This window comes from Ranitomeya variabilis, chromosome 1, assembly GCF_051348905.1.
Source record: "Ranitomeya variabilis isolate aRanVar5 chromosome 1, aRanVar5.hap1, whole genome shotgun sequence".
Taxonomy (NCBI): Eukaryota; Metazoa; Chordata; class Amphibia; order Anura; family Dendrobatidae; genus Ranitomeya; species Ranitomeya variabilis.
In genome coordinates, this window is record NC_135232.1 from 11,513,722 (window position 1) to 11,540,082 (window position 26,361).

At 50.3% G+C, this 26,361-nt stretch overlaps 1 protein-coding gene across 1 annotated transcript in view; it reads right to left on the reverse strand.

Moving 5' to 3' along the window:
* The window catches only part of LOC143793382 (gastrula zinc finger protein XlCGF66.1-like), a 98,316-nt gene that overhangs the window by 20,278 nt on the left and 51,677 nt on the right, over positions 1-26,361 (reverse strand). The window contains exons 2-4 of the mRNA XM_077280298.1: positions 6,976-7,122; positions 6,483-6,662; positions 4,682-4,805 (exon numbers count right to left, since the gene is read on the reverse strand). Of these exons, the coding sequence (XP_077136413.1) occupies positions 4,682-4,805; positions 6,483-6,662; positions 6,976-7,065 (394 nt within the window). The 5' untranslated portion in view covers positions 7,066-7,122. The remainder of the gene's footprint in view (positions 1-4,681; positions 4,806-6,482; positions 6,663-6,975; positions 7,123-26,361) is intronic.

A 26,361-nucleotide genomic window follows, 5' to 3' on the forward strand; every position in this document is an offset into this window, starting at 1 on the left:
GCTCTTGGGCTCCCTCCGGTGGTTGTTGGTGGTAGTGCAGTTGTCTCTGGGTTGTAATCCAGGGCAGGTGTTTCTGCTGATTGCAGCTCTACTAGGTATTTAGGTGTGCAGGATCCATGAGTCCCTGCCAGTTGTCCATTGTTCTTGGAGGGATTGCATCTCTGTCTGGCTCCTCATGCCCTGCTGTCAATTCAGCTAAGATAAGTGTCTGTTTTTTTGTCTCTGTAGCACACATGCAGTGTGCTTTACAATTCAGTGCAATTCATTGTGTTTTTGTCCAGCTTAGACTTTGTTTGGATTTTTCAGTCATGCTGGATTTTCTGGAGATGCAGATATACATTCTATGTCTTTAGTTAGATGTAGAATATTTTGTATTATCTGCTGTGGATATTTTTAGGGTTTTAATACTGACCGCTTAGAATTCTGTCCTATCCTTTTCTATTTAGCTAGAAGTGCCTCTTGTGCTAAATCCTGCTTTCTGCCTGCGTGTGTCTTTCCTCTTATACTCACAGTCAATATTTGTGGGGGGCTGCCTATCCTTTGGGGTTCTGCTCTGAGGCAAGATAGAATTCCCATTTCCATCTATAGGGGTATTTAGTCCTCCGGCTGTGTCGAGGTGTCTAGGACGTGTTAGGTACACCCCACGGCTACTTCTAGTTGCGGTGTCAGTTTAGGGTTTGCAGTCAGTACAGGTACCACCTACTCCAGAGAAAGTCTCATGCGGCTCCAGGGTCACCGGATCACAACAGTCGGTCATCATGACCGAATACCACAGGTGGCGTCACGAACACTTGACAAACTCTCATCTACACCTTTAATTGGACGCCCCTTAGCAGGGCCATGGACCGGGTCGGGCCACCGTGACATCCGCAGAACTGAGACAGAGGGACCTAGTGCCGAGTACCCCACTGCCCTGCGCCAGGGGGCGATCCAACTTATCACCATATCCAATAATAGACAGAGATTATTCAGACAGACAACAGTGTGTGTCTTGCTGTTATATTCTTCTTGGGTACCTAAGACATAGAAAAGCCTGAGTAGGAGAAGAAATACTGTCTCTGACACTCCTTTATTGAATCTAAATTAAACCATACTCACCGAATGCCTAATCCACTGACGCCAACGTCTCCTGCAACAAAAATAAAATAATAAACCACAATATTCCTCACCTGTCCGTAAAGAAGATAATCCATAATGTCCCACAACGATCCTACTCTCAAAGACAGCCGTCGATACGCTGACAGGAGGTAATCGCTCCTGCAGTGTATAGCACTGAGCTGCTGTGAATGAGCGAGGTCACCACAGCTCATCAGCTGATTGGCTCCGATGATCTCACTTATGGCACCACCGCTGCGTGAGAAAATTCAACAGTTCATCATGAACTCGTGTGACCTCTCTCACAGCAGCTCAGCACTTTACACTGGGAGAGCGATTACCTCCTGTCAGTGTATTGCCGGCGGCTGGGTAGAGCAGTCACATCTCCCGATGTAAAAAATCAAAAAGGTGGCGCAGAGTATGTGTGCTAGTATAGGTTTCCTGCAGCCCTACCAAACAAACCTCCACTAACGGTTTGTGGAATAATACAAATATCAGTAATAGTATACCACCAAGTGTATACAGGTACACGCAGAGAAAAGCACAATCATAAAAAGACTATAAGCCTCCTTCACAGGATAGTGACCTATTGTTACGATGTCCAACCATGCGATGGTGAGGTGGGACAATAAAAATGAACAGCAAACTAGACCTCTAATAAATAAAGGATAAGTATAAATAAAAGAATAAATATGAGAGTCTTCCTACCTCCGTAGGTAGATGGGAGTCCGCAGCGTTTCTGCTTTCGGTCTGATATCCGACAGAGAGTAAGGTAGAAACAGGTGGCTGCCCCGGCCGGCAGCAAGCCACCACTAACTAACCTCCTATGAAAAGCAGGGTCCGGCAGAATCAATGCCGCGAGGTGTTCCAGCGGTAAGTGCGAGCGATGTGCAAGTGTGCAGGACCTGCGTGACGCGCTTGGTCACGTGACCGTAGTTCTCAGAAGGTGAAGTACGGAGTGCGGATGGGATCAAAAACCAACGCGTTTCGGAGACTCCTGTCTCCTTCCTCAGGGTTGATCTCCCGATGTGACTGTTCTACACATGAGATCACCGTGGGACACTCAGGATTACGTGGACGATTGCAACCCGGGGTCCACCGTGCGGTGATGGAAAAACCGCAGCTAGAGGACAATGGCGGAATGTAGCTGCGAGAAAGCACCGTAAACTCCCCCCCACTATGCTAGTGATTGAACCTACTCTAACACCCAGTGGCTTTTGAGCACTGCGCCTGAAGATGCCCGGTGTAGATGGTAGGTTCAAGCGGGAGTTCCCACCCTACATTGCCTGACTAGAAACGCACCTGTGGTGCTAATAGAGGCACATGTTCATACTGGGTGGTAACTGTCCCACCTACACACACAGCAAACACACATGATCTTAGCGCACCGATGGGCGCGCCAAAGATCTTTTTATAGACTGTGCCAATCAGATAGGACCTTGCTCGCGGGCCAATCCGGAGCCGGCACAGAACCTGACCAGCTGACGACCAACCACCAATGAGAGGTCGCCACCTCACGAGCATGCTCAGTAGAGCGAATCCTGGACTTAGTCTCAGGAATGGCTGCTCGCTGCTGTCTATTGTTAGGCTACGTTCACATTTGCGTTGCATCGGGCGCAGGTTCGGCGACGCATGTGCCCCTATATTTAACATGGGGGCGCATGGACATGCGTTGTCTTGCGTTTTGTGACGCATGCGTCATTATTGGCGCAAGCATCAGGGTGCAGAGGACGCTGCATGATGCAGTTTTTTTGCTCCAAAAATCATGCCAAAAATGGACGCATGCGTCACAAAACAATGCGTTGTGCATGCGTTTTGCATGCGTTGTGCGTTGCGTCCCCGACGCAACACCCAACAACGCAAATGTGAACGTAGCCTTAGTTACCATAGCTGAACCTGGAGAGGCAGCAGTGACAATGCGCACAGCCCGAGTCTGAGCAAGATGCTGAGACTGACGTCCTGGCTGAGCAGCATCCACTGCGGTCGAGACTGAAAGGGAGACTACAGGAGAAGATAAGGCTTGGGATCCATCCTGTGCAGAGAGAGAATCCTAAACCTAACAGTATATGGTGGTTTATTATTTTACATTATTTCTAGGAGACAAGGGCATCGGGGATTTGGTGTTAGGTGAGTATAATGGATTTTTTATTTTTATTTGAATATGTATGTAATTATTTTACATGTTTTTCTGTTTGTTTGTTTGTTTTAGTCCTGTGAGCACAGGCGCCGATCATCGGTTACTGCCATCACTGATATCAGTGACAGCAGACATAGGCTAATGGGACAAGTAGTCTCATCACTCCACTCCTGCTGACTTGCGGTACGGAGTCCAAGAAAGGTCACACAAGTGTCAGTCAAGAAGGGGGAGCCAAACACCCAATGACGACGACATTGAGCCAGAACCGATTCTGAGGGACGGACGAGCAACAGCGGATTAGCTGGCAAATCACCCATAAATTAACCCTCACTCTGCTGAGTAACAATCCACGACAGTCTTAAGGACTGAAAGAAAATGGCATTTTCCGAGACGCGTAGGAATTGGTCCTATCTGTCCATCGTAACTAAGAGTATGTACCACATGACCGCTTAGTGTCACGTGACTGGTGACGTCACACAGGTCCTGTGAGCACACACGTGGACACCGTACCAAGCGCCTGTCACTGGCCGCGACAGTGCTTTCTAATCTTCGCATCCACAAGTCATCGGAGACTAATCCATGTGACTTAGGCTACTTTCACACTAGCGTCGCTAGCGTTGTCTCCGCCGCACAACGGGGGCAGCGGATGCATTTTTTCAGCGCATCCGCTGCCCCATTGTGAGGTGCGGGGAAGTGCGGGGAGGTGGGGGCGGAGTTCCGGCCGCGCACGCGCATGCGCGTATGTCAATGCGTCGCAAATGCGTCGCTAATGTAAGTCAATGCAGAAAAAAACGCATCCTGCAAGCACTTTTGCAGGATGCGTTTTTTCGGCAAAACGACGCATTTGCGACGTATTGCAGTTAACGCTAGTGTGAAAGTAGCCTTATTCAACTCAGACCTACTACACAGGTTATTTAACGCATGCAAGCACCTTTTTTATCAGGACTCTGCATTGTGTCAGAAGGACATCTACCTCATACACGGAGGCACCTTTATCATCAGGACTTTCTCACCAGCATCCAAGGTAAAAGACCACTCTGCTTATTATTTGCCATTTAAGATGGGCTAATGAGAGGTGAAACATTGTGTAAAGGCCAACATATTACTGCAACATAGAGAAGGTATAATACCTGAAACCACCGCAACTTAATCATATATAACTATATTATAGGAAGACGCTTTAGGGTATGTGTCCACGTTCAGGATTGCATCAGGATTTGGTCAGGATTTTACATCAGTATTTGTAGCCAAAACCAGGAGTGGAACAAATAGAGGAAAAGTATAATAAAAACATCTGCTCCACTTCTGCATTTATCACCCACTCCTGGTTTTGGCTACAAATACTGATGTAAAATACTGACCAAATCCTGATGCAATCCTGAACGTGGACACATACCCCTAGAGACGTCATCACATCCACCGGAGCCAACAAGGAGCCTCGCTTCTCACCTCGTGGTGTAAGAGGCCGGAGCTCCTCCATCATCACGTCCTGGTACCGATCCTGGTGTCCTTCTAGATACTCCCACTCCTCCATGGAGAGATAGACAGCGACGTCCTGACACCTTATAGGAACCTGACAATGACGACACCATCATCACCCAGAATCCTCCAGTGCTGTATAATGTCCCAGCAGTCACCTCTCCGCTCATCACCCAGAATCCTCCAGGCCTGTATAATGTCCCAGCAGTCACCTCTCCGCTCATCACCCAAAATCCTCCAGTGCTGTATAATGTCCCAGCAGTCACCTCTCCGCTCATCACCCAGAATCCTCCAGTGCCGTCCTGTATAATGTCCCAGCAGTCACCTCTCCGCTCATCACCCAGAATCCTCCAGTGCGGTCCTTTATAATGTCCCAGCAGTCACCTCTCCGCTCATCACCCAGAATCCTCCAGTGCTATATAATGTCCCAGCAGGCACCTCTCCGCTCATCACCCAGAATCCTCCAGTGCGGTCCTTTATAATGTCCCAGCAGTCACCTCTCCGCTCATCACCCAGAATCCTCCAGTCCTGTATAATGTCCCAGCAGTCACCTCTCCGCTCATCACCCAGTTATCCTCCAGTGCTGTATAATGTCCCAGCAGGCACCTCTCCGCTCATCACCCAGAATCCTCCAGTGCTGTATAATGTCCCAGCAGGCACCTCTCCGCTCATCACCCAGAATCCTCCAGTGAAGTCCTGTATAATGTCCCAGCAGTCACCTCTCCGCTCATCACCCAGAATCCTCCAGTGCTGTATAATGTCCCAGCAGTCACCTCTCCGCTCATCACCCAGAATCCTCCAGTGCTGTATAATGTCCCAGCAGTCACCTCTCCGCTCATCACCCACAATCCTCCAGTGCCATCCTGTATAATGTCCCAGCAGTCACCTCTCCTTTCATCACCCAGAATCCTCCAGTGCTGTCCTGTATAATGTCCCAGCAGTCACCTCTCCGCTCATCACCCAGAATCCTCCAGTGCTGTATAATGTCCCAGCAGTCACCTCTCCACTCATCACCCAGAATCCTCCAGTGCTGTCCTGTATAATGTCCCAGCAGTCACCTCTCCGCTCATCACCCAGAATCCTCCAGTGCTGTCCTGTATAATGTCCCAGCAGTCACCTCTCCGCTCATCACCCAGAATCCTCCAGTGCTGTCCTGTATAATGTCCCAGCAGTCACCTCTCCGCTCATCACCCAGAATCCTCCAGTGCCGTCCTGTATAATGTCCCAGCAGTTACCTCTCCATCACCCAGAATCCTCCAGTGCTGTATAATGTCCCAGCAGTCACCTCTCCGCTCATCACCCAGAATCCTCCAGGGCTGTATAATGTCCCAGAAGTCACCTCTCCGCTCATCACCCAGAATCCTCCAGTCCTATATAATGTCCCAGCAGTCCCCTCTCCGCTCATCACCCAGAATCCTCCAGTCCAGTATAATGTCCCAGCAGTCACCTCTCCGCTCATCACCCAGAATCCTCCAGTCCTGTATAATGTCCCAGCAGTCACCTCTCCGCTCATCACCCAGAATCCTCCAGTCCTGTATAATGTCCCAGCAGTCACCTCTCCGCTCATCACCCAGAATCCTCCAGTGCTTTATAATGTCCCAGCAGTCACCTCTCCGCTCATCACCCAGAATCCCCCAGTGCTGTATAATGTCCCAGCAGTCATCTCTCCTGTCATCACCCAGAATCCTCCAGTCCTGTATAATGTCCCAGCAGTCACCTCTCCGCTCATCACCCAGAATCCTCCAGTCCTGTATAATGTCCCAGCAGTCACCTCTCCGCTCAGCAGCTCAATCATCTTGTTGCTGAGCTCCAGGATCTTCTTGTTCCTCTCATGTAGCAGGGAGTGCGGGGGAGGTTCTGTGATGGGGCCCGGGCTCCGCCCTCCTGACTCCTGGAGATGGATGATGGGAGTCACACCGTCCCCCGGTGTCTTCCTCACTATTGTGTAATCCTGTGTATAAAGAGAGACACTTAGGGAGAAGAATTCCTTCCCGACTCCAGATCTGACAATCAGTAGAAATCCCGGGATCAATAACCGTCTCCAGTAATCTGGGGCCATAACCGGGAATATTATTCCCCTCCGGACAGACATCCCGGCCCCTCTACAGTTCTTATAGGGAATCCCCATGACAACTCCTCCGGGCAGAGAGCTCCACACAATCACTGCTCTTACAGGAAAGAATCCTTCTCTCTATTCTGGATTTCCTCCTCCCGATGTCGGACTTGTCACAGAACACAATAAAGCTGAAATGTAGAGGAGTTACCTCTCCGCTCAGCAGGGAGACGATCTCCAGGGCGAAGTGGAATAATCTTCTGGTGGTCTCATCCCTGTCCTCGTCCATCCTCGGGGTCATTCAGGAGGAGGAGGGATGAACACTGGATCAGCTGGAGGGATCTCGTCCTGCCGGCGTCTTCATGATAAAGGAGAAGATAGAAAATATAGGAGACAATATAACGTGAGATGCAGAATGCACATATCTCTATTTATATGGTTAGATAAATGCATTGTGAGGCCAAAACGTGCTGATTTTTCTGGACTAATAGAGCTACCAAAAATAAAGGAAGTCTGCAGCCCTGGATTCTGGATTTCTATCACTCATTCTGAAGTGAATATGACAATGTAACTAAAGCCCTGATCACATCTACAAGACATCACCGACCACGACCGATGGATCCTGTAACTAAGGCTCCGATCACATCTACAAGACATCACCGACCACGACCGATGGATCCTGTAACAAAGGCTCCGATGACATCTACAAGACGTCACCGACCACGACCGATGGATCCTGTAACTAAGGTTCCGATCACATCTACAAGACGTCAGTGACCGATGGATCCTGTAACTAAGGCTCCGATCACATGTACAAGACGTCACCAACCACGATCAATGGATCCTGTAACTAAGGCTCCGATCACATCTACAAGACGTCAGTGACCGATGGATCCTGTAACTAAGGCTCCGATCACATCTACAAGACGTCACTGACCACGACCGATGGATCCTGTAACTAAGGCTCCGATCACATCTACAAGATGTCACCGACCACGACCGATGGATCCTGTAACTAAGGCTCCGATCACATCTACAAGACGTCACCGACCACGACCGATGGATCCTGTAACTAAGGCTCCGATCACATCTACAAGACGTCACCGACCACGACCGATGGATCCTGTAACTAAGGCTCCGATCACATCTACAAGACGTCACCGACCACGACCGATGGATCCTGTAACTAAGGCTCCGATTACATCTACAAGACGTCACCGACCACGACAGATGGATCCTGTAACTAAGGATCCGATCACATCTACAAGATGTCACCGACCACCACCGATGGATCCTGTAACTAAGGATCCGATCACATCTACAAGAGATCACCGACCATGACCGATGAATCCTGTAACTAAGGCTCCGATCACATCTACAAGACGTCAGTGACCGATGGATCCGTAACTAAGGCTCCGATCACATCTACAAGACGTCACCAACCACGACCGATGGATCCTGTAACTAAGGCTCCGATCATATCTACAAGACGTCACCGACCACGACCAATGGATCCGTAACTAAGGCTCCGATCACATCTACAAGACGTCACCGACCACGACCGATGGATCCTGTAACTAAGGCTCCGATCACATCTACAAGACGTCACCGAACACGACTGATGGATCCTGTAACTAAGGCTCCGATCACATCTACAAGACGTCACCGATCACGACTGATGGATCCTGTAACTAAGGCTCCGATCACATCTACAAGACGTCAACGATCACGACTGATGGATCCTGTAACTAAGGCTCCGATCATATCTACAAGACGTCACCGACCACGACCGATGGATCCGTAACTAAGGCTCCGATCACATCTACAAGACGTCACCGACCACGACCGATGGATCCTGTAACTAAGGCTCCGATCACATCTACAAGACGTCACCGACCATGACCGATGGCTCCTGTAACTAAGGCTCCGATCATATCTACAAGACGTCACCGACCACGACCGATGGATCCTGTAACTAAGGCTCCGATCACATCTACCAGACGTCACCGACCACGACCGATGGATCCGTAACTAAGGCTCCGATCACATCTACAAGACGTCACCGACCACAACCGATGGATCCTGTAACATCACATCTACAGGACGTCACCGACCACGACCGATGGATCCGTAACTAAGGCTCCGATCACATCTACAAGACGTCACCGACCACGACCGATGGATCCTGTAACTAAGGCTCCGATCATATCTACAAGACGTCACCGACCACGACCGATGGATCCGTAACTAAGGCTCCGATCACATCTACAAGACGTCACCGACCACGACCGATGGATCCTGTAACATCACATCTACAGGACGTCACCGACCTCGACCGATGGATCCGTAACTAAGGCTCCGATCACATCTACAAGACGTCACCGACCACGACCGATGGGTGCTGTAACTAAGGCTCCACTCACATCTACAAGACGTCACCGACCACGACCGATGGATCCTGTAACTAAGGCTCCGATCACATCTACAAGACGTCACTGACCACGACCGATGGATCCTGTAACTAAGGCTCCGGTCACATCTACAAGACGTCACCGACCACGACCGATGGATCCTGTAACTAAGGCTCCGATCACATCTACAAGACGTCACCGACCACGACCGATGGATCCTGTAACTAAGGCTCCGATCACATCTACAAGATGTCACCGACCACGACCGATGGATCCTGTAACTAAGGCTCCGATCACACCTACAAGACATCACCGACCACGACTGATGGATCCTGTAACTAAGGCTCCGATCACATCTACAAGACGTCACCGACCACGACCGATGGATCCTGTAACATCAAATCTACAGGACGTCACCGACCACGACTGATGGATCCGTAACTAAGGCTCCGATCACATCTACAAGACGTCAGAGACCACGACCGATGGATCCTGTAACTAACGCTCCGATCACATCTACAAGACGTCACCGACCACAAGTGATGGGTGCTGTAAATAAGGCTCCACTCACATCTACAAGACGTCACCGACCACGACCGATGGATCCTGTAACTAAGGCTCCGATCACATCTACAAGACGTCACTGACCACGACCGATGCATCCTGTAACTAAGGCTCCGGTCACATCTACAAGACGTCACCGACCACGACCGATGGATCCTGTAACTAAGGCTCCGATCACATCTACAAGACGTCACCAACCACGACCAGAGGATCCTGTAACTAAGGCTCCGATCACATCTACAAGATGTCACCGACCACCACCGATGGATCCTGTAACTAAGGATCCGATCACATCTACAAGAGATCACCGACCATGACCGATGAATCCTGTAACTAAGACTCCGATCACATCTACAAGACGTCACCAATCACGACCGATGAATCCTGTAACTAAGGCTCCGATCACATCTACAAGACGTCACCAATCACGACCGATGGATCCTGTAACTAGGGCTCCGAGCACATCTAAAGGACGTCACCGACCACAACCGATGGATCCTGTAACTAAGGCTCCGATCACATCTACAAGACATCACCGACCACGACCGATGGATCCTGTAACAAAGGCTCCGATGACATCTACAAGACGTCACCGACCACGACCGATGGATCCTGTAACTAAGGCTCCGATCACATCTACAAGACGTCAGTGACCGATGGATCCTGTAACTAAGGCTCCGATTACATGTACAAGACGTCACCAACCACGATCGATGGATCCTGTAACTAAGGATCCGATCACATCTACAAGACGTCAGTGACCGATGGATCCTGTAACTAAGGCTCCGATCACATGTTTAAGACGTCACCAACCACGACCGATGGATCCTGTAACTAAGGCTCCAATCACATCTACAAGACGTCACTGACCACGACCGATGGATCCTGTAACTAAGGCTCCGATCACATCTACAAGACGTCACCGACCACGACCGATGGATCCTGTAACTAAGGCTCCGATCACATCTACAAGACGTCACCGACCGTGACCGATGGATCCTGTAACTAAGGCTCCGATCACATCTACAAGACGCCAACGACCACGACCGATGGATCCTGCAACTAAGGCTCCGATCACATCTACAAGACGCCAACGACCACGACCGATGGATCCTGTAACTAAGGCTCTGATCACATCTACAAGACGTCAGTGACCGATGGATCCTGTAACTAAGGCTCCGATCACATCTACAAGACATCACCGATCACGACCGATGGATCCTGTAACTAAGGCTCCGATCACATCTACAAGACGTCACCGACCACGACAGATGGATCCTGTAACTAAGGCTCCGATCACATCTACAAGACGTCACCGATCACGACTGATGGATCCTATAACTAAGGCTCCGATCACATCTACAAGACGTCACCGACCACGACAGATGGATCCTGTAACTAAGGCTCCGATCACATCTACAAGACGTCACCGACCACGACCGATGGGTCCTGCAACTAAGGCTCCGATCACATCTACAAGACGTCACCGACCACGACCGATGGGTCCTGTAACTAAGGCTCCGATCACATCTACAAGACGTCACCGACCTCGACCGATGGATCCTGTAACTAAGGCTCCGATCACATCTACAAGACGTCACCGACCACGACCGATGGCTCCTGTAACTAAGGCTCCGATCATATCTACAAGACGTCACCGACCACGACCGATGGATCCGTAACTAAGGCTCCGATCACATCTACAAGACGTCACCGACCACGACCGATGGATCCTGTAACATCACATCTACAGGACGTCACCGACCACGACCGATGGATCCGTAACTAAGGCTCCGATCACATCTACAAGACGTCACCGACCACGATAGATGGATCCCGTAACTAACGCTCCGATCACATCTACAAGACGTCACCGACCACGACCGATGGGTGCTGTAACTAAGGCTCCACTCACATCTACAAGACGTCACCGACCACGACCGATGGATCCTGTAACTAAGGCTCCGATCACATCTACAAGACGTCACTGACCACGACCGATGGATCCTGTAACTAAGGCTCCGGTCACATCTACAAGACGTCACCGACCACGACCGATGGATCCTGTAACTAAGGCTCCGATCACATCTACAAGACGTCACCGACCACGACCGATGGATCCTGTAACTAAGGCTCCGATCACATCTACAAGATGTCACCGACCACGACCGATGGATTCTGTAACTAAGGCTCCGATCAAACCTACAAGACGTCACCGACCACGACCGATGGATCCTGTAACTAAGGCTCCGATCACATCTACAAGACGTCACCGACCACGACCGATGGATCCTGTAACATCACATCTACAGGACGTCACCGACCACGACCGATGGATCCGTAACTAAGGCTCCGATCACATCTACAAGACGTCACCGACCACGACCGATGGATCCTGTAACTAAGGCTCTGATGACATCTACAAGACGTCACCGACCACGACCGATGGGTGCTGTAACTAAGGCTCCAATCACATCTACAAGACGTCACCGACCACGACCGATGGATCCTGTAGCTAAGGCTCCGATCACATCTACAAGACGTCACCGACCACGACCGATGGCGCCTGTAACTAAGGCTCCGATCATATCTACAAGACGTCACCGACCACGACCGATGGATCCGTAACTAAGGCTCCGATCACATCTACAAGACGTCACCGACCACGACCGATGGATCCTGTAATATCACATCTACAGGACGTCACCGACCACGACCGATGGATCCTGTAACATCACATCTACAGGACGTCACCGACCACGACCGATGGATCCTGTAACTAAGGCTCCGGTCACATCTACAAGACGTCACCGACCACGACCGATGGATCCTGTAACTAAGGCTCCGATCACATCTACAAGACGTCACCGACCACGACCGATGGATCCTGTAACTAAGGCTCCGATCACATCTACAAGATGTCACCGACCACGACCGATGGATCCTGTAACTAAGGCTCCGATCACACCTACAAGACGTCACCGACCACGACCGATGGATCCTGTAACTAAGGCTCCGATCACATCTACAAGACGTCACCGACCACGACCGATGGATCCTGTAACATCACATCTACAGGACGTCACCGACCACGACCGATGGATCCGTAACTAAGGCTCCGATCACATCTACAAGACGTCACCGACCACGACCGATGGATCCTGTAACTAAGGCTCTGATGACATCTACAAGACGTCATCGACCACGACCGATGGGTGCTGTAACTAAGGCTCCAATCACATCTACAAGACGTCACCGACCACGACCGATGGCTCCTGTAACTAACGCTCCGATCATATCTACAAGACGTCACCGACCACGACCGATAAATCCGTAACTAAGGCTCCGATCACATCTACAAGATGTCACCGACCACGACCGATGGATCCTGTAACATCACATCTACAGGACGTCACCGACCACGACCGATGGATCCGTAACTAAGGCTCCGATCACATCTACAAGACGTCACCGACCACGACCGATGGATCCTGTAACTAACGCTCCGATCACATCTACAAGACGTCACCGACCACGACCGATGGGTGCTGTAACTAAGGCTCCACTCACATCTACAAGACGTCACCGACCACGACCGATGGATCCTGTAACTAAGGCTCCGATCACATCTACAAGACGTCACTGACCATGACCGATGGATCCTGTAACTAAGGCTCCGGTCACATCTACAAGACGTCACCGACCACGACCGATGGATCCTGTAACTAAGGCTCCGATCACATCTACAAGATGTCACCGACCACCACTGATGGATCCTGTAACTAAGGATCCGATCACATCTACAAGAGGTCACCGACCATGACCGATGAATCCTGTAACTAAGACTCCGATCACATCTACAAGATGTCACCGACCACGACCGATGGATCCTGTAACATCACATCTACAGGACGTCACCGTCCACGACCGATGGATCCGTAACTAAGGCTCCGATCACATCTACAAGACGTCACCGACCACGACCGATGGATCCTGTAACATCACATCTACAGGACGTCACCGACCACGACCGATGGATCCGTAACTAAGGCTCCGATCACATCTACAAGACGTCACCGACCACGACCGATGGATCCTGTAACTAACGCTCCGATCACATCTACAAGACGTCACCGACCACGACCGATGGGTGCTGTAAATAAGGCTCCACTCACATCTACAAGACGTCACCGACCACGACCAATGGATCCTGTAACTAAGGCTCCGATCACATCTACAAGACGTCAGTGACCACGACCGATGGATCCTGTAACTAAGGCTCCGGTCACATCTACAAGACGTCACCGACCACGACCGATGGATCCTGTAACTAAGACTCCGATCACATCTACAAGACGTCACCAACCACGACCAGACGATCTTGTAACTAAGGCTCCGATCACATCTACAAGATGTCACCGACCACCACCGATGGATCCTGTAACTAAGGATCCGATCACATCTACAAGAGATCACCGACCATGATCGATGAATCCTGTAACTAAGGCTCCGATCACATCTACAAGACGTCAGTGACCGATGGATCCTGTAACTAAGGCTCCGAGCACATCTAAAAGACGTCACCGACCACAACCGATGGATCCTGTAACTAAGGCTCCGATCACATCTACAAGACATCACCGACCACGACCGATGGATCCTGTAACAAAGGCTCCGATGACATCTACAAGACGTCACCGACCACGACCGATGGATCCTGTAACTAAGGCTCCGTTCACATCTACAAGACGTCAGTGACCGATGGATCCTGTAACTAAGGCTCCGATCACATGTACAAGACGTCGCCAACCACGATCGATGGATCCTGTAACTAAGGCTCCGATCACATCTACAAGACGTCAGTGACCGATGGATCCTGTAACTAAGGCTCCGATCACATGTTTAAGACGTCACCAACCACGACCGATGGATCCTGTAACTAAGGCTCCAATCACATCTACAAGACGTCACTGACCACGACCGATGGATCCTGTAACAAAGGCTCCGATCACATCTACAAGACGTCACCGACCACGACCGATGGATCCTGTAACTAAGGCTCCGATCACATCTACAAGACGTCACCGATCGTGACCGATGGATCCTGTAACTAAGGCTCCGATCACATCTAAAAGACGCCAACGACCACGACCAATGGATCCTGTAACTTAGGCCCCGATCACATCTACAAGACGTCACCGACCGTGACCGATGGATCCTGTAACTAAGGCTCCGATCACATCTACAAGACGCCAACGACCACGACCGATGGATCCTGCAACTAAGGCTCCGATCACATCTACAAGACGCCAACGACCACGACCGATGGATCCTGTAACTAAGGCTCTGATCACATCTACAAGACGTCAGTGACCGATGGATCCTGTAACTAAGGCTCCGATCACATCTACAAGACATCACCGATCACGACCGATGGATCCTGTAACTAAGGCTCCGATCACATCTACAAGACGTCACCGACCACGACAGATGGATCCTGTAACTAAGGCTCCGATCACATCTACAAGACGTCACCGATCACGACTGATGGATCCTGTAACTAAGGCTCCGATCACATCTACAAGACGTCACCGACCACGACAGATGGATCCTGTAACTAAGGCTACGATCACATCTACAAGACGTCACCGACCACGACCGATGGGTCCTGTAACTAAGGCTCCGATCACATCTACAAGACGTCACCGACCACGACCGATGGGTCCTGTAACTAAGGCTCCGATCACATCTACAAGACGTCACCGACCACGACCGATGGATCCTGTAACTAAGGCTCCGATCACATCTACAAGACGTCACCGACCACGACCGATGGATCCTGTAACTAAGGCTCCGATCACATCTACAAGACGTCACCGACCACGACCGATGGCTCCTGTAACTAAGGCTCCGATCATATCTACAAGACGTCACCGACCACGACCGATGGATCCGTAACTAAGGCTCCGATCACATCTACAAGACGTCACCGACCACGACCAATGGATCCTGTAACATCACATCTACAGGACGTCACCGACCACGACCGATGGATCCGTAACTAAGGCCCCGATCACATCTACAAGACGTCACCGACCGTGACCGATGGATCCTGTAACTAAGGCTCCGATCACATCTACAAGACGCCAACGACCACGACCGATGGATCCTGCAACTAAGGCTCCGATCACATCTACAAGACGCCAACGACTACGACCGATGGATCCTGTAACTAAGGCTCTGATCACATCTACAAGACGTCAGTGACCGATGGATCCTGTAACTAAGGCTCCGATCACATCTACAAGACATCACCGATCACGACCGATGGATCCTGTAACTAAGGCTCCGATCACATCTACAAGACGTCACCGACCACGACAGATGGATCCTGTAACTAAGGCTCCGATCACATCTACAAGACGTCACCGATCACGACTGATGGATCCTGTAACTAAGGCTCCGATCACATCTACAAGACGTCACCGACCACGACAGATGGATCCTGTAACTAAGGCTCCGATCACATCTACAAGACGTCACCGACCACGACCGATGGGTCCTGTAACTAAGGCTCCGATCACATCTACAAGACGTCAGCGACCACGACCGATGGGTCCTGTAACTAAGGCTCCGATCACATCTACAAGACGTCACCGACCACGACCGATGGGTCCTGTAACTAAGGCTCCGATCACATCTACAAGACGTCACCGACCACGACCGATGGATCCTGTAACAAAGGCTCCGATCACATCTACAAGACGTCACTGACCACGACCGATGGCTCCTGTAACTAAGGCTCCGATCATATCTACAAGACGTCACCGACCACGACCGATGGATCCGTAACAAAGGCTCCGATCACATCTACAAGACGTCACCGACCACGACCGATGGATCCTGTAACATCACATCTACAGGACGTCACCGACCACGACCGATGGATCCGTAACTAAGGCTCCGATCACATCTACAAGACGTCACCGACCACGACCGATGGATCCTGTAACTAACGCTCCGATCACATCTACAAGACATAACCGACCACGACCGATGGGTGCTGTAACTAAGGCTCCACTCACATCTACAAGACGTCACCGACCACGACCGATGGATCCTGTAACTAAGGCTCCGATCACATCTACAAGACGTCACTGACCACGACCGATGGATCCTGTAACTAAGGCTCCGGTCACATCTACAAGACGTCACCGACCACGACCGATGGATCCTGTAACTAAGGCTCCGATCACATCTACAAGACGTCACCGATCACGACCGATGGATCCTGTAACTAAGGCTCCGATCACATCTACAAGATGTCACCGACCACGACCGATGGATCCTGTAACTAAGGCTCCGATCACACCTACAAGACGTCACCGACCACGACCGATGGATCCTGTAACTAAGGCTCCGATCACACCTACAAGACGTCACCGACCACGACCGATGGATCCTGTAACTAAGGCTCCGATCACATCTACAAGACGTCACCGACCACGACCGATGGATCCTGTAACTAAGGCTCCGATCACACCTACAAGACGTCACCGACCACGACCGATGGATCCTGTAACTAAGGCTCCGATCACATCTACAAGATGTCACCGACCACGACCGATGGATCCTGTAACTAAGGCTCCGATCACACCTACAAGACGTCACCGACCACGACCGATGGATCCTGTAACTAAGGCTCCGATCACATCTACAAGACGTCACCGACCACGACCGATGGATCCTGTAACTAAGGCTCTGATGACATCTACAAGACGTCACCGACCACGACCGATGGGTGCTGTAACTAAGGCTCCAATCACATCTACAAGACGTCACCGACCATGACAGATGGATCCTGTAATTAAGGCTCCGATCACATCTACAAGACGTCACCGACCACAACCGATGGCGCCTGTAACTAAGGCTCCGATCATATCTACAAGACGTCACCGACCACGACCGATGGATCCGTAACTAAGGCTCCGATCACATCTGCAAGACGTCACCGACCACGACCGATGGATCCTGTAACATCACATCTACAGGACGTCACCGACCACGACCGATGGATCCGTAACTAAGGCTCCGATCACATCTACAAGACGTCACCGACCACGACCGATAGATCCTGTAACTAACGCTCCGATCACATCTACAAGACGTCACCGACCATGACCAATAGATCCTGTAACTAACGCTCCGATCACATCTACAAGACGTCACCGACCACGACCGATGGGTGCTGTAACTAAGGCTCCATTCACATCTACAAGACGTCACCGACCACGACCGATGGATCCTGTAACTAAGGCTCCGATCACATCTACAAGACGTCACCGACCACGACCGATGGATCCTGTAACTAAGGCTCCGGTCACATCTACAAGACGTCACCGACCACGACCGATGGATCCTGTAACTAAGGCTCCGATCACATCTACAAGACGTCACCGATCACGACCGATGGATCCTGTAACTAAGGCTCCGATCACATCTACAAGATGTCACCGACCACGACCGATGGATCCTGTAACTAAGGCTCCGATCACACCTACAAGACGTCACCGACCACGACCGATGGATCCTGTAACTAAGGCTCCGATCACACCTACAAGACGTCACCGACCACGACCGATGGATCCTGTAACTAAGGCTCCGATCACATCTACAAGATGTCACCGACCACGACCGATGGATCCTGTAACTAAGGCTCCGATCACACCTACAAGACGTCACCGACCACGACCGATGGATCCTGTAACTAAGGCTCCGATCACATCTACAAGATGTCACCGACCACGACCGATGGATCCTGTAACTAAGGCTCCGATCACACCTACAAGACGTCACCGACCACGACCGATGGATCCTGTAACTAAGGCTCCGATCACATCTACAAGACGTCACCGACCACGACCGATGGATCCTGTAACTAAGGCTCTGATGACATCTACAAGACGTCACCGACCACGACCGATGGGTGCTGTAACTAAGGCTCCAATCACATCTACAAGACGTCACCGACCATGACAGATGGATCCTGTAATTAAGGCTCCGATCACATCTACAAGACGTCACCGACCACAACCGATGGCGCCTGTAACTAAGGCTCCGATCATATCTACAAGACGTCACCGACCACGACCGATGGATCCGTAACTAAGGCTCCGATCACATCTGCAAGACGTCACCGACCACGACCGATGGATCCTGTAACATCACATCTACAGGACGTCACCGACCACGACCGATGGATCCGTAACTAAGGCTCCGATCACATCTACAAGACGTCACCGACCACGACCGATAGATCCTGTAACTAACGCTCCGATCACATCTACAAGACGTCACCGATCACGACCGATGGATCCTGTAACTAAGGCTCCGATCACATCTACAAGATGTCACCGACCACGACCGATGGATCCTGTAACTAAGGCTCCGATCACACCTACAAGACGTCACCGACCACGACCGATGGATCCTGTAACTAAGGCTCCGATCACACCTACAAGACGTCACCGAACACGACCGATGGATCCTGTAACTAAGGCTCCGATCACATCTACAAGATGTCACCGACCACGACCGATGGATCCTGTAACTAAGGCTCCGATCACACCTACAAGACGTCACCGACCACGACCGATGGATCCTGTAACTAAGGCTCCGATCACATCTACAAGATGTCACCGACCACGACCGATGGATCCTGTAACTAAGGCTCCGATCACACCTACAAGACGTCACCGACCACGACCGATGGATCCTGTAACTAAGGCTCCGATCACATCTACAAGACGTCACCGACCACGACCGATGGATCCTGTAACTAAGGCTCTGATGACATCTACAAGACGTCACCGACCACGACCGATGGGTGCTGTAACTAAGGCTCCAATCACATCTACAAGACGTCACCGACCATGACAGATGGATCCTGTAATTAAGGCTCCGATCACATCTACAAGACGTCACCGACCACAACCGATGGCGCCTGTAACTAAGGCTCCGATCATATCTACAAGACGTCACCGACCACGACCGATGGATCCGTAACTAAGGCTCCGATCACATCTGCAAGACGTCACCGACCACGACCGATGGATCCTGTAACATCACATCTACAGGACGTCACCGACCACGACCGATGGATCCGTAACTAAGGCTCCGATCACATCTACAAGACGTCACCGACCACGACCGATAGATCCTGTAACTAACGCTCCGATCACATCTACAAGACGTTACCGACCACGACCGATAGATCCTGTAACTAACGCTCCGATCACATCTACAAGACGTCACCGACCACGACCGATGGGTGCTGTAACTAAGGCTCCATTCACATCTACAAGACGTCACCGACCACGACCGATGGATCCTGTAACTAAGGCTCCGATCACATCTACAAGACGTCACCGACCACGACCGATGGATCCTGTAACTAAGGCTCCGGTCACATCTACAAGACGTCACCGACCACGACCGATGGATCCTGTAACTAAGGCTCCGGTCACATCTACAAGACGTCACCGACCACGACCGATGGATCCTGTAACTAAGGCTCCGATCACATCTACAAGACGTCACCGATCACGACCGATGGATCCTGTAACTAAGGCTCCGATCACATCTACAAGATGTCACCGACCACGACCGATGGATCCTGTAACTAAGGCTCCGATCACACCTACAAGACGTCACCGACCACGACCGATGGATCCTGTAACTAAGGCTCCGATCACACCTACAAGACGTCACCGACCACGACCGATGGATCCTGTAACTAAGGCTCCGATCACATCTACAAGATGTCACCGACCACGACCGATGGATCCTGTAACTAAGGCTCCGATCACACCTACAAGACGTCACCGACCACGACCGATGGATCCTGTAACTAAGGCTCCGATCACATCTACAAGATGTCACCGACCACGACCGATGGATCCTGTAACTAAGGCTCCGATCACACCTACAAGACGTCACCGACCACGACCGATGGATCCTGTAACTAAGGCTCCGATCACATCTACAAGACGTCACCGACCACGACCGATGGATCCTGTAACTAAGGCTCTGATGACATCTACAAGACGTCACCGACCACGACCGATGGGTGCTGTAACTAAGGCTCCAATCACATCTACAAGACGTCACCGACCATGACAGATGGATCCTGTAATTAAGGCTCCGATCACATCTACAAGACGTCACCGACCACAACCGATGGCGCCTGTAACTAAGGCTCCGATCATATCTACAAGACGTCACCGACCACGACCGATGGATCCGTAACTAAGACTCCGATCACATCTGCAAGACGTCACCGACCACGACCGATGGATCCTGTAACATCACATCTACAGGACGTCACCGACCACGACCGATGGATCCGTAACTAAGGCTCCGATCACATCTACAAGACGTCACCGACCACGACCGATAGATCCTGTAACTAACGCTCCGATCACATCTACAAGACGTCACCGACCACGACCGATGGGTGCTGTAACTAAGGCTCCATTCACATCTACAAGACGTCACCGACCACGACCGATGGATCCTGTAACTAAGGCTCCGATCACATCTACAAGACGTCACCGACCACGACTGATGGATCCTGTAACTAAGGCTCCGATCACATCTACAAGACATCACCGACCACGACCGATGGATCCTGTAACAAAGGCTCCGATGACATCTACAAGACGTCAGTGACCGATGGATCCTGTAACTAAGGCTCCGATCACATGTTTAAGACGTCACCAACCACGACCGATCACATCTACAAGACGTCACCGATCACGACCGATGGATCCTGTAACTAAGGCTCCGATCACATCTACAAGATGTCACCGACCACGACCGATGGATCCTGTAACTAAGGCTCCGATCACACCTACAAGACGTCACCGACCACGACCGATGGATCCTGTAACATCACATCTACAGGACGTCACCGACCACGACCGATGGATCCGTAACTAAGGCTCCGATCACATCTACAAGACGTCACCGACCACGACCGATGGATCCTGTAACTAACGCTCCGATCACATCTACAAGACATAACCGACCACGACCGATGGGTGCTGTAACTAAGGCTCCACTCACATCTACAAGACGTCACCGACCACGACCGATGGATCCTGTAACTAAGGCTCCGATCACATCTGCAAGACGTCACTGACCACGACCGATGGATCCTGTAACTAAGGCTCCGGTCACATCTACAAGACGTCACCGATCACAACCGATGGATCCTGTAACTAAGGCTCCGATCACATCTACAAGACGTCACCGATCACGACCGATGGATCCTGTAACTAAGGCTCCGATCACATCTACAAGATGTCACCGACCACGACCGATGGATCCTGTAACTAAGGCTCCGATCACACCTACAAGACGTCACCGACCACGACCGATGGATCCTGTAACATCACATCTACAGGACGTCACCGACCACGACCGATGGATCCGTAACTAAGGCTCCGATCACATCTACAAGACGTCACCGACCACGACCGATGGATCCTGTAACTAAGGCTCTGATGACATCTACAAGACGTCACCGACCACGACCGATGGGTGCTGTAACTAAGGCTCCAATCATATCTACAAGACGTCACCGACCATGACAGATGGATCCTGTAACTAAGGCTCCGATCACATCTACAAGACGTCACCGACCACAACCGATGGCGCCTGTAACTAAGGCTCCGATCATATCTACAAGACGTCACCGACCACGACCGATGGATCCGTAACTAAGGCTCCGATCACATCTGCAAGACGTCACCGACCACGACCGATGGATCCTGTAACATCACATCTACAGGATGTCACCGACCACGACCGATGGATCCGTAACTAAGGCTCCGATCACATCTACAAGACGTCACCGACCACGACCGATAGATCCTGTAACTAACGCTCCGATCACATCTACAAGACTTCACCGACCACGACCGATGGGTGCTGTAACTAAGGCTCCATTCACATCTACAAGACGTCACCGACCACGACCGATGGATCCTGTAACTAAGGCTCCGATCACATCTACAAGACGTCACCGACCACGACTGATGGATCCTGTAACTAAGGCTCCGATCACATCTACAAGACATCACCGACCACGACCGATGGATCCTGTAACAAAGGCTCCGATGACATCTACAAGACGTCAGTGACCGATGGATCCTGTAACTAAGGCTCCGATCACATGTTTAAGACATCACCAACCACGACCGATAGATCCTGTAACTAAGGCACCAATCACATCTACAAGACGTCACTGACCACGACCGATGGATCCTGTAACTAAGGCTCCGATCACATCTACAAGACGTCACCGACCACGACCGATGGATCCTGTAACTAAGGCTCCGATCACATCTACAAGACGTCACCGATCGTGACCGATGGATCCAGTAACTAAGGCTCCGATCACATCTACAAGACGCCAACGACCACGACCAATGGATCCTGTAATTAAGGCCCCGATCACATCTACAAGACGTCACCGACCGTGACCGATGGATCCTGTAACTAAGGCTCCGATCACATCTACAAGACGCCAACGACCGATGGATCCTGCAACTAAGGCTCCGATCACATCTACAAGACGCCAACGACCACGACCGATGGATCCTGTAACTAAGGCTCTGATCACATCTACAAGACGTCAGTGACCGATGGATCCTGTAACTAAGGCTCCGATCACATCTACAAGACATCACCGATCACGACCGATGGATCCTGTAACTAAGGCTCCGATCACATCTACAAGACGTCACCGACCACGACAGATGGATCCTGTAACTAAGGCTCCGATCACATCTACAAGACGTCAACGATCACGACTGATGGATCCTGTAACTAAGGCTCCGATCACATCTACAAGACGTCACCGACCACGACAGATGGATCCTGTAACTAAGGCTCCGATCACATCTACAAGACGTCACCGACCACGACCGATGGGTCCTGTAACTAAGGCTCCGATCACATCTACAAGACGTCACCGACCACGACCGATGAATCCTGTAACTAAGGCTCCGATCACTGTTGTGAATTTGGATTCTGGGCTCCCCCGGTGGCTACTGGTGGAATTGAACTTGTGACATCATCTTCCCTGTTCACCTGTTCTGATTAGATCTGGGTGTCGCTATATAACCTGGCTTCTCTGTTAGATGCTTGCCGGTCAACAATGTTATCAGAAGCTTCTCTGTGCTTGTTCCTGCTCCCAGACATCTACTAGATAAGTTGGACATTCGTCCATGTTTTGTTTTTGTATTTTGGTTCCAGTTCACAGCTGCAGTTTCGTTACTGTGTCTGGAAAGCTCTTGTTGATCAGGAATTGCCACTCTGGTATTATGAGTTAATGCCAGAGTCCTAAAGTAATTTCTGGATGTGTTTTGTTAGGGTTTTCTACTGACCATGAAAGTATGCTTTCTGTCTTCTGCTATCTAGAAAGCGGACCTCAAATTTGCTAAAACTATTTTCCTGCTGCGTTTGTTGTTTCATCTCATATCACCGCCAATATATGTGGGGGGCTTCTGTCTCCTTTTTTTTGGGCATTTCTCTAGAGGTGAGTCAGGTCTTATATTTCCCTCTGCTAGCATTATTTAGTTCTCCGGCCGGCGCTGGGCATATAGGGATAAAAAGTAGGACATGCTACCTGGCTACTTCTAGATGATGCAGTAGGTTTAGTTCATGGTCAGTATAGTTACATCTTCCAAGAGCTTGTTCCTATAGAGGCTTATGCTAGTTCTCTGGCCATGGAGATCATGACAGTTTGACCGGCCCACTAAAGGGTTAAAATCCTTGGCTGAGAAAGGAGAGAAATAAGAAGTCTGCTGAGAGTTTTTTTTTTTTTTTTTTTTTTTTCTGTGCTCTTAATTGGATCACTTGCCAGTCTGTCTATGCTGCAGTCTTTCTTTTTTTTCTCTCTCCTTATAATCTTTGAATGGCTCTGTGTTCACCTGTTAATAATGGATCTTCAGAGTGTAACTGCAGGTTTGAATAATCTCACCACGAAAGTACAAAATTTGCAAGATTTTATTATTCATGCTCCGGTATCTGAGCCGAGAATTCCTTTGCCGGAATTCTTCTCAGGGAATAGATCTGGGTTTCAGAATTTTAGAAATAATTGCAAGTTATTTTTGTCCCTGAAATCTCGTTCTGCTGGAGACCCTGCACAGCAGGTTGGGATTGTGATTTCCTTGCTCCGGGGCGACCCTCAAGACTGGGCTTTTGCATTGGCACCAGGGGATCCTGCGTTGCGCAATGTGGATGCGTTTTTTTTGGCCTTGGGCTTGCTGTATGAGGAACCTCATTTGGAACTTCAGGCAGAAAAAACTTTGATGTCCCTATCGCAGGGGCAAGATGAAGCTGAAATTTACTGCCAAAGATTCCGTAAATGGTCTGTGCTTACTCAGTGGAATGAGTGTGCCTTGGCGGCTACTTTCAGAGAGGGTCTCTCTGATGCCATTAAGGATGTTATGGTGGGGTTCCCTGTGCCTGCGGGTCTGAATGAGTCCATGACAATGGCCATTCAGATCGATAGGCGTCTGCGGGAGCGCAAACCAGTGCACCATCTGGCGGTGTCCACTGAGAAGACGCCAGAAAGCATGCAGTGTGATAGAATTCTGTCCAGAAGCGAGCGGCAGAATTTTAGACGGAAAAATGGGTTGTGTTTCTATTGTGGGGATTCTACTCATGTTATATCAGCATGCTCTAAACGTACTAAAAAGCTTGATAAATCTGTTTCCATTGGCACTTTACAGTCTAAATTTATTTTGTCTGTGACCCTGATTTGCTCTTTGTCATCTATTACTACGGACGCCTATATCGACTCTGGCGCCGCTTTGAGTCTTATGGATTGGTCCTTTGCCAATCGTTGTGGGTATGATTTAGAGCCTTTGGAAACTCTTATTCCTCTGAAGGGGATTGACTCCACCCCATTGGCTAATAATAAACCACAATACTGGACACAAGTGACTATGTGTATTAATCCGGATCACCAGGAGACTATTCGTTTTCTAGTGCTGTATAATCTACATGAGGATTTGGTGCTGGGATTGCCATGGCTGCAGTCTCACAACCCAGTCCTTGACTGGAGAGCTATGTCTGTGTTGAGCTGGGGATGTAAGGGGACTCATGGGGACGTACCTTTGGTGTCCATTTCATCATCTATCCCCTCTGAAATCCCTGAGTTCCTGTCTGACTATCGTGACGTCTTTGAAGAACCCAAGCTTGGTTCACTACCTCCGCACCGTGAGTGCGATTGTGCTATAGATTTAATTCCGGGTAGTAAATACCCAAAGGGTCGTTTATTTAATCTGTCTGTGCCTGAACATACTGCTATGCGAGAATATATAAAGGAGTCCTTGGAAAAGGGACATATTCGTCCATCGTCATCTCCCTTAGGAGCCGGTTTTTTCTTTGTGTCAAAAAAAGACGGCTCTTTGAGACCATGTATTGATTATCGGCTTTTGAATAAAATCACGGTTAAATATCAATACCCATTGCCGTTGCTGACTGATTTGTTTGCTCGCATAAAGGGGGCCAAGTGGTTCTCTAAGATTGATCTCCGTGGGGCGTAT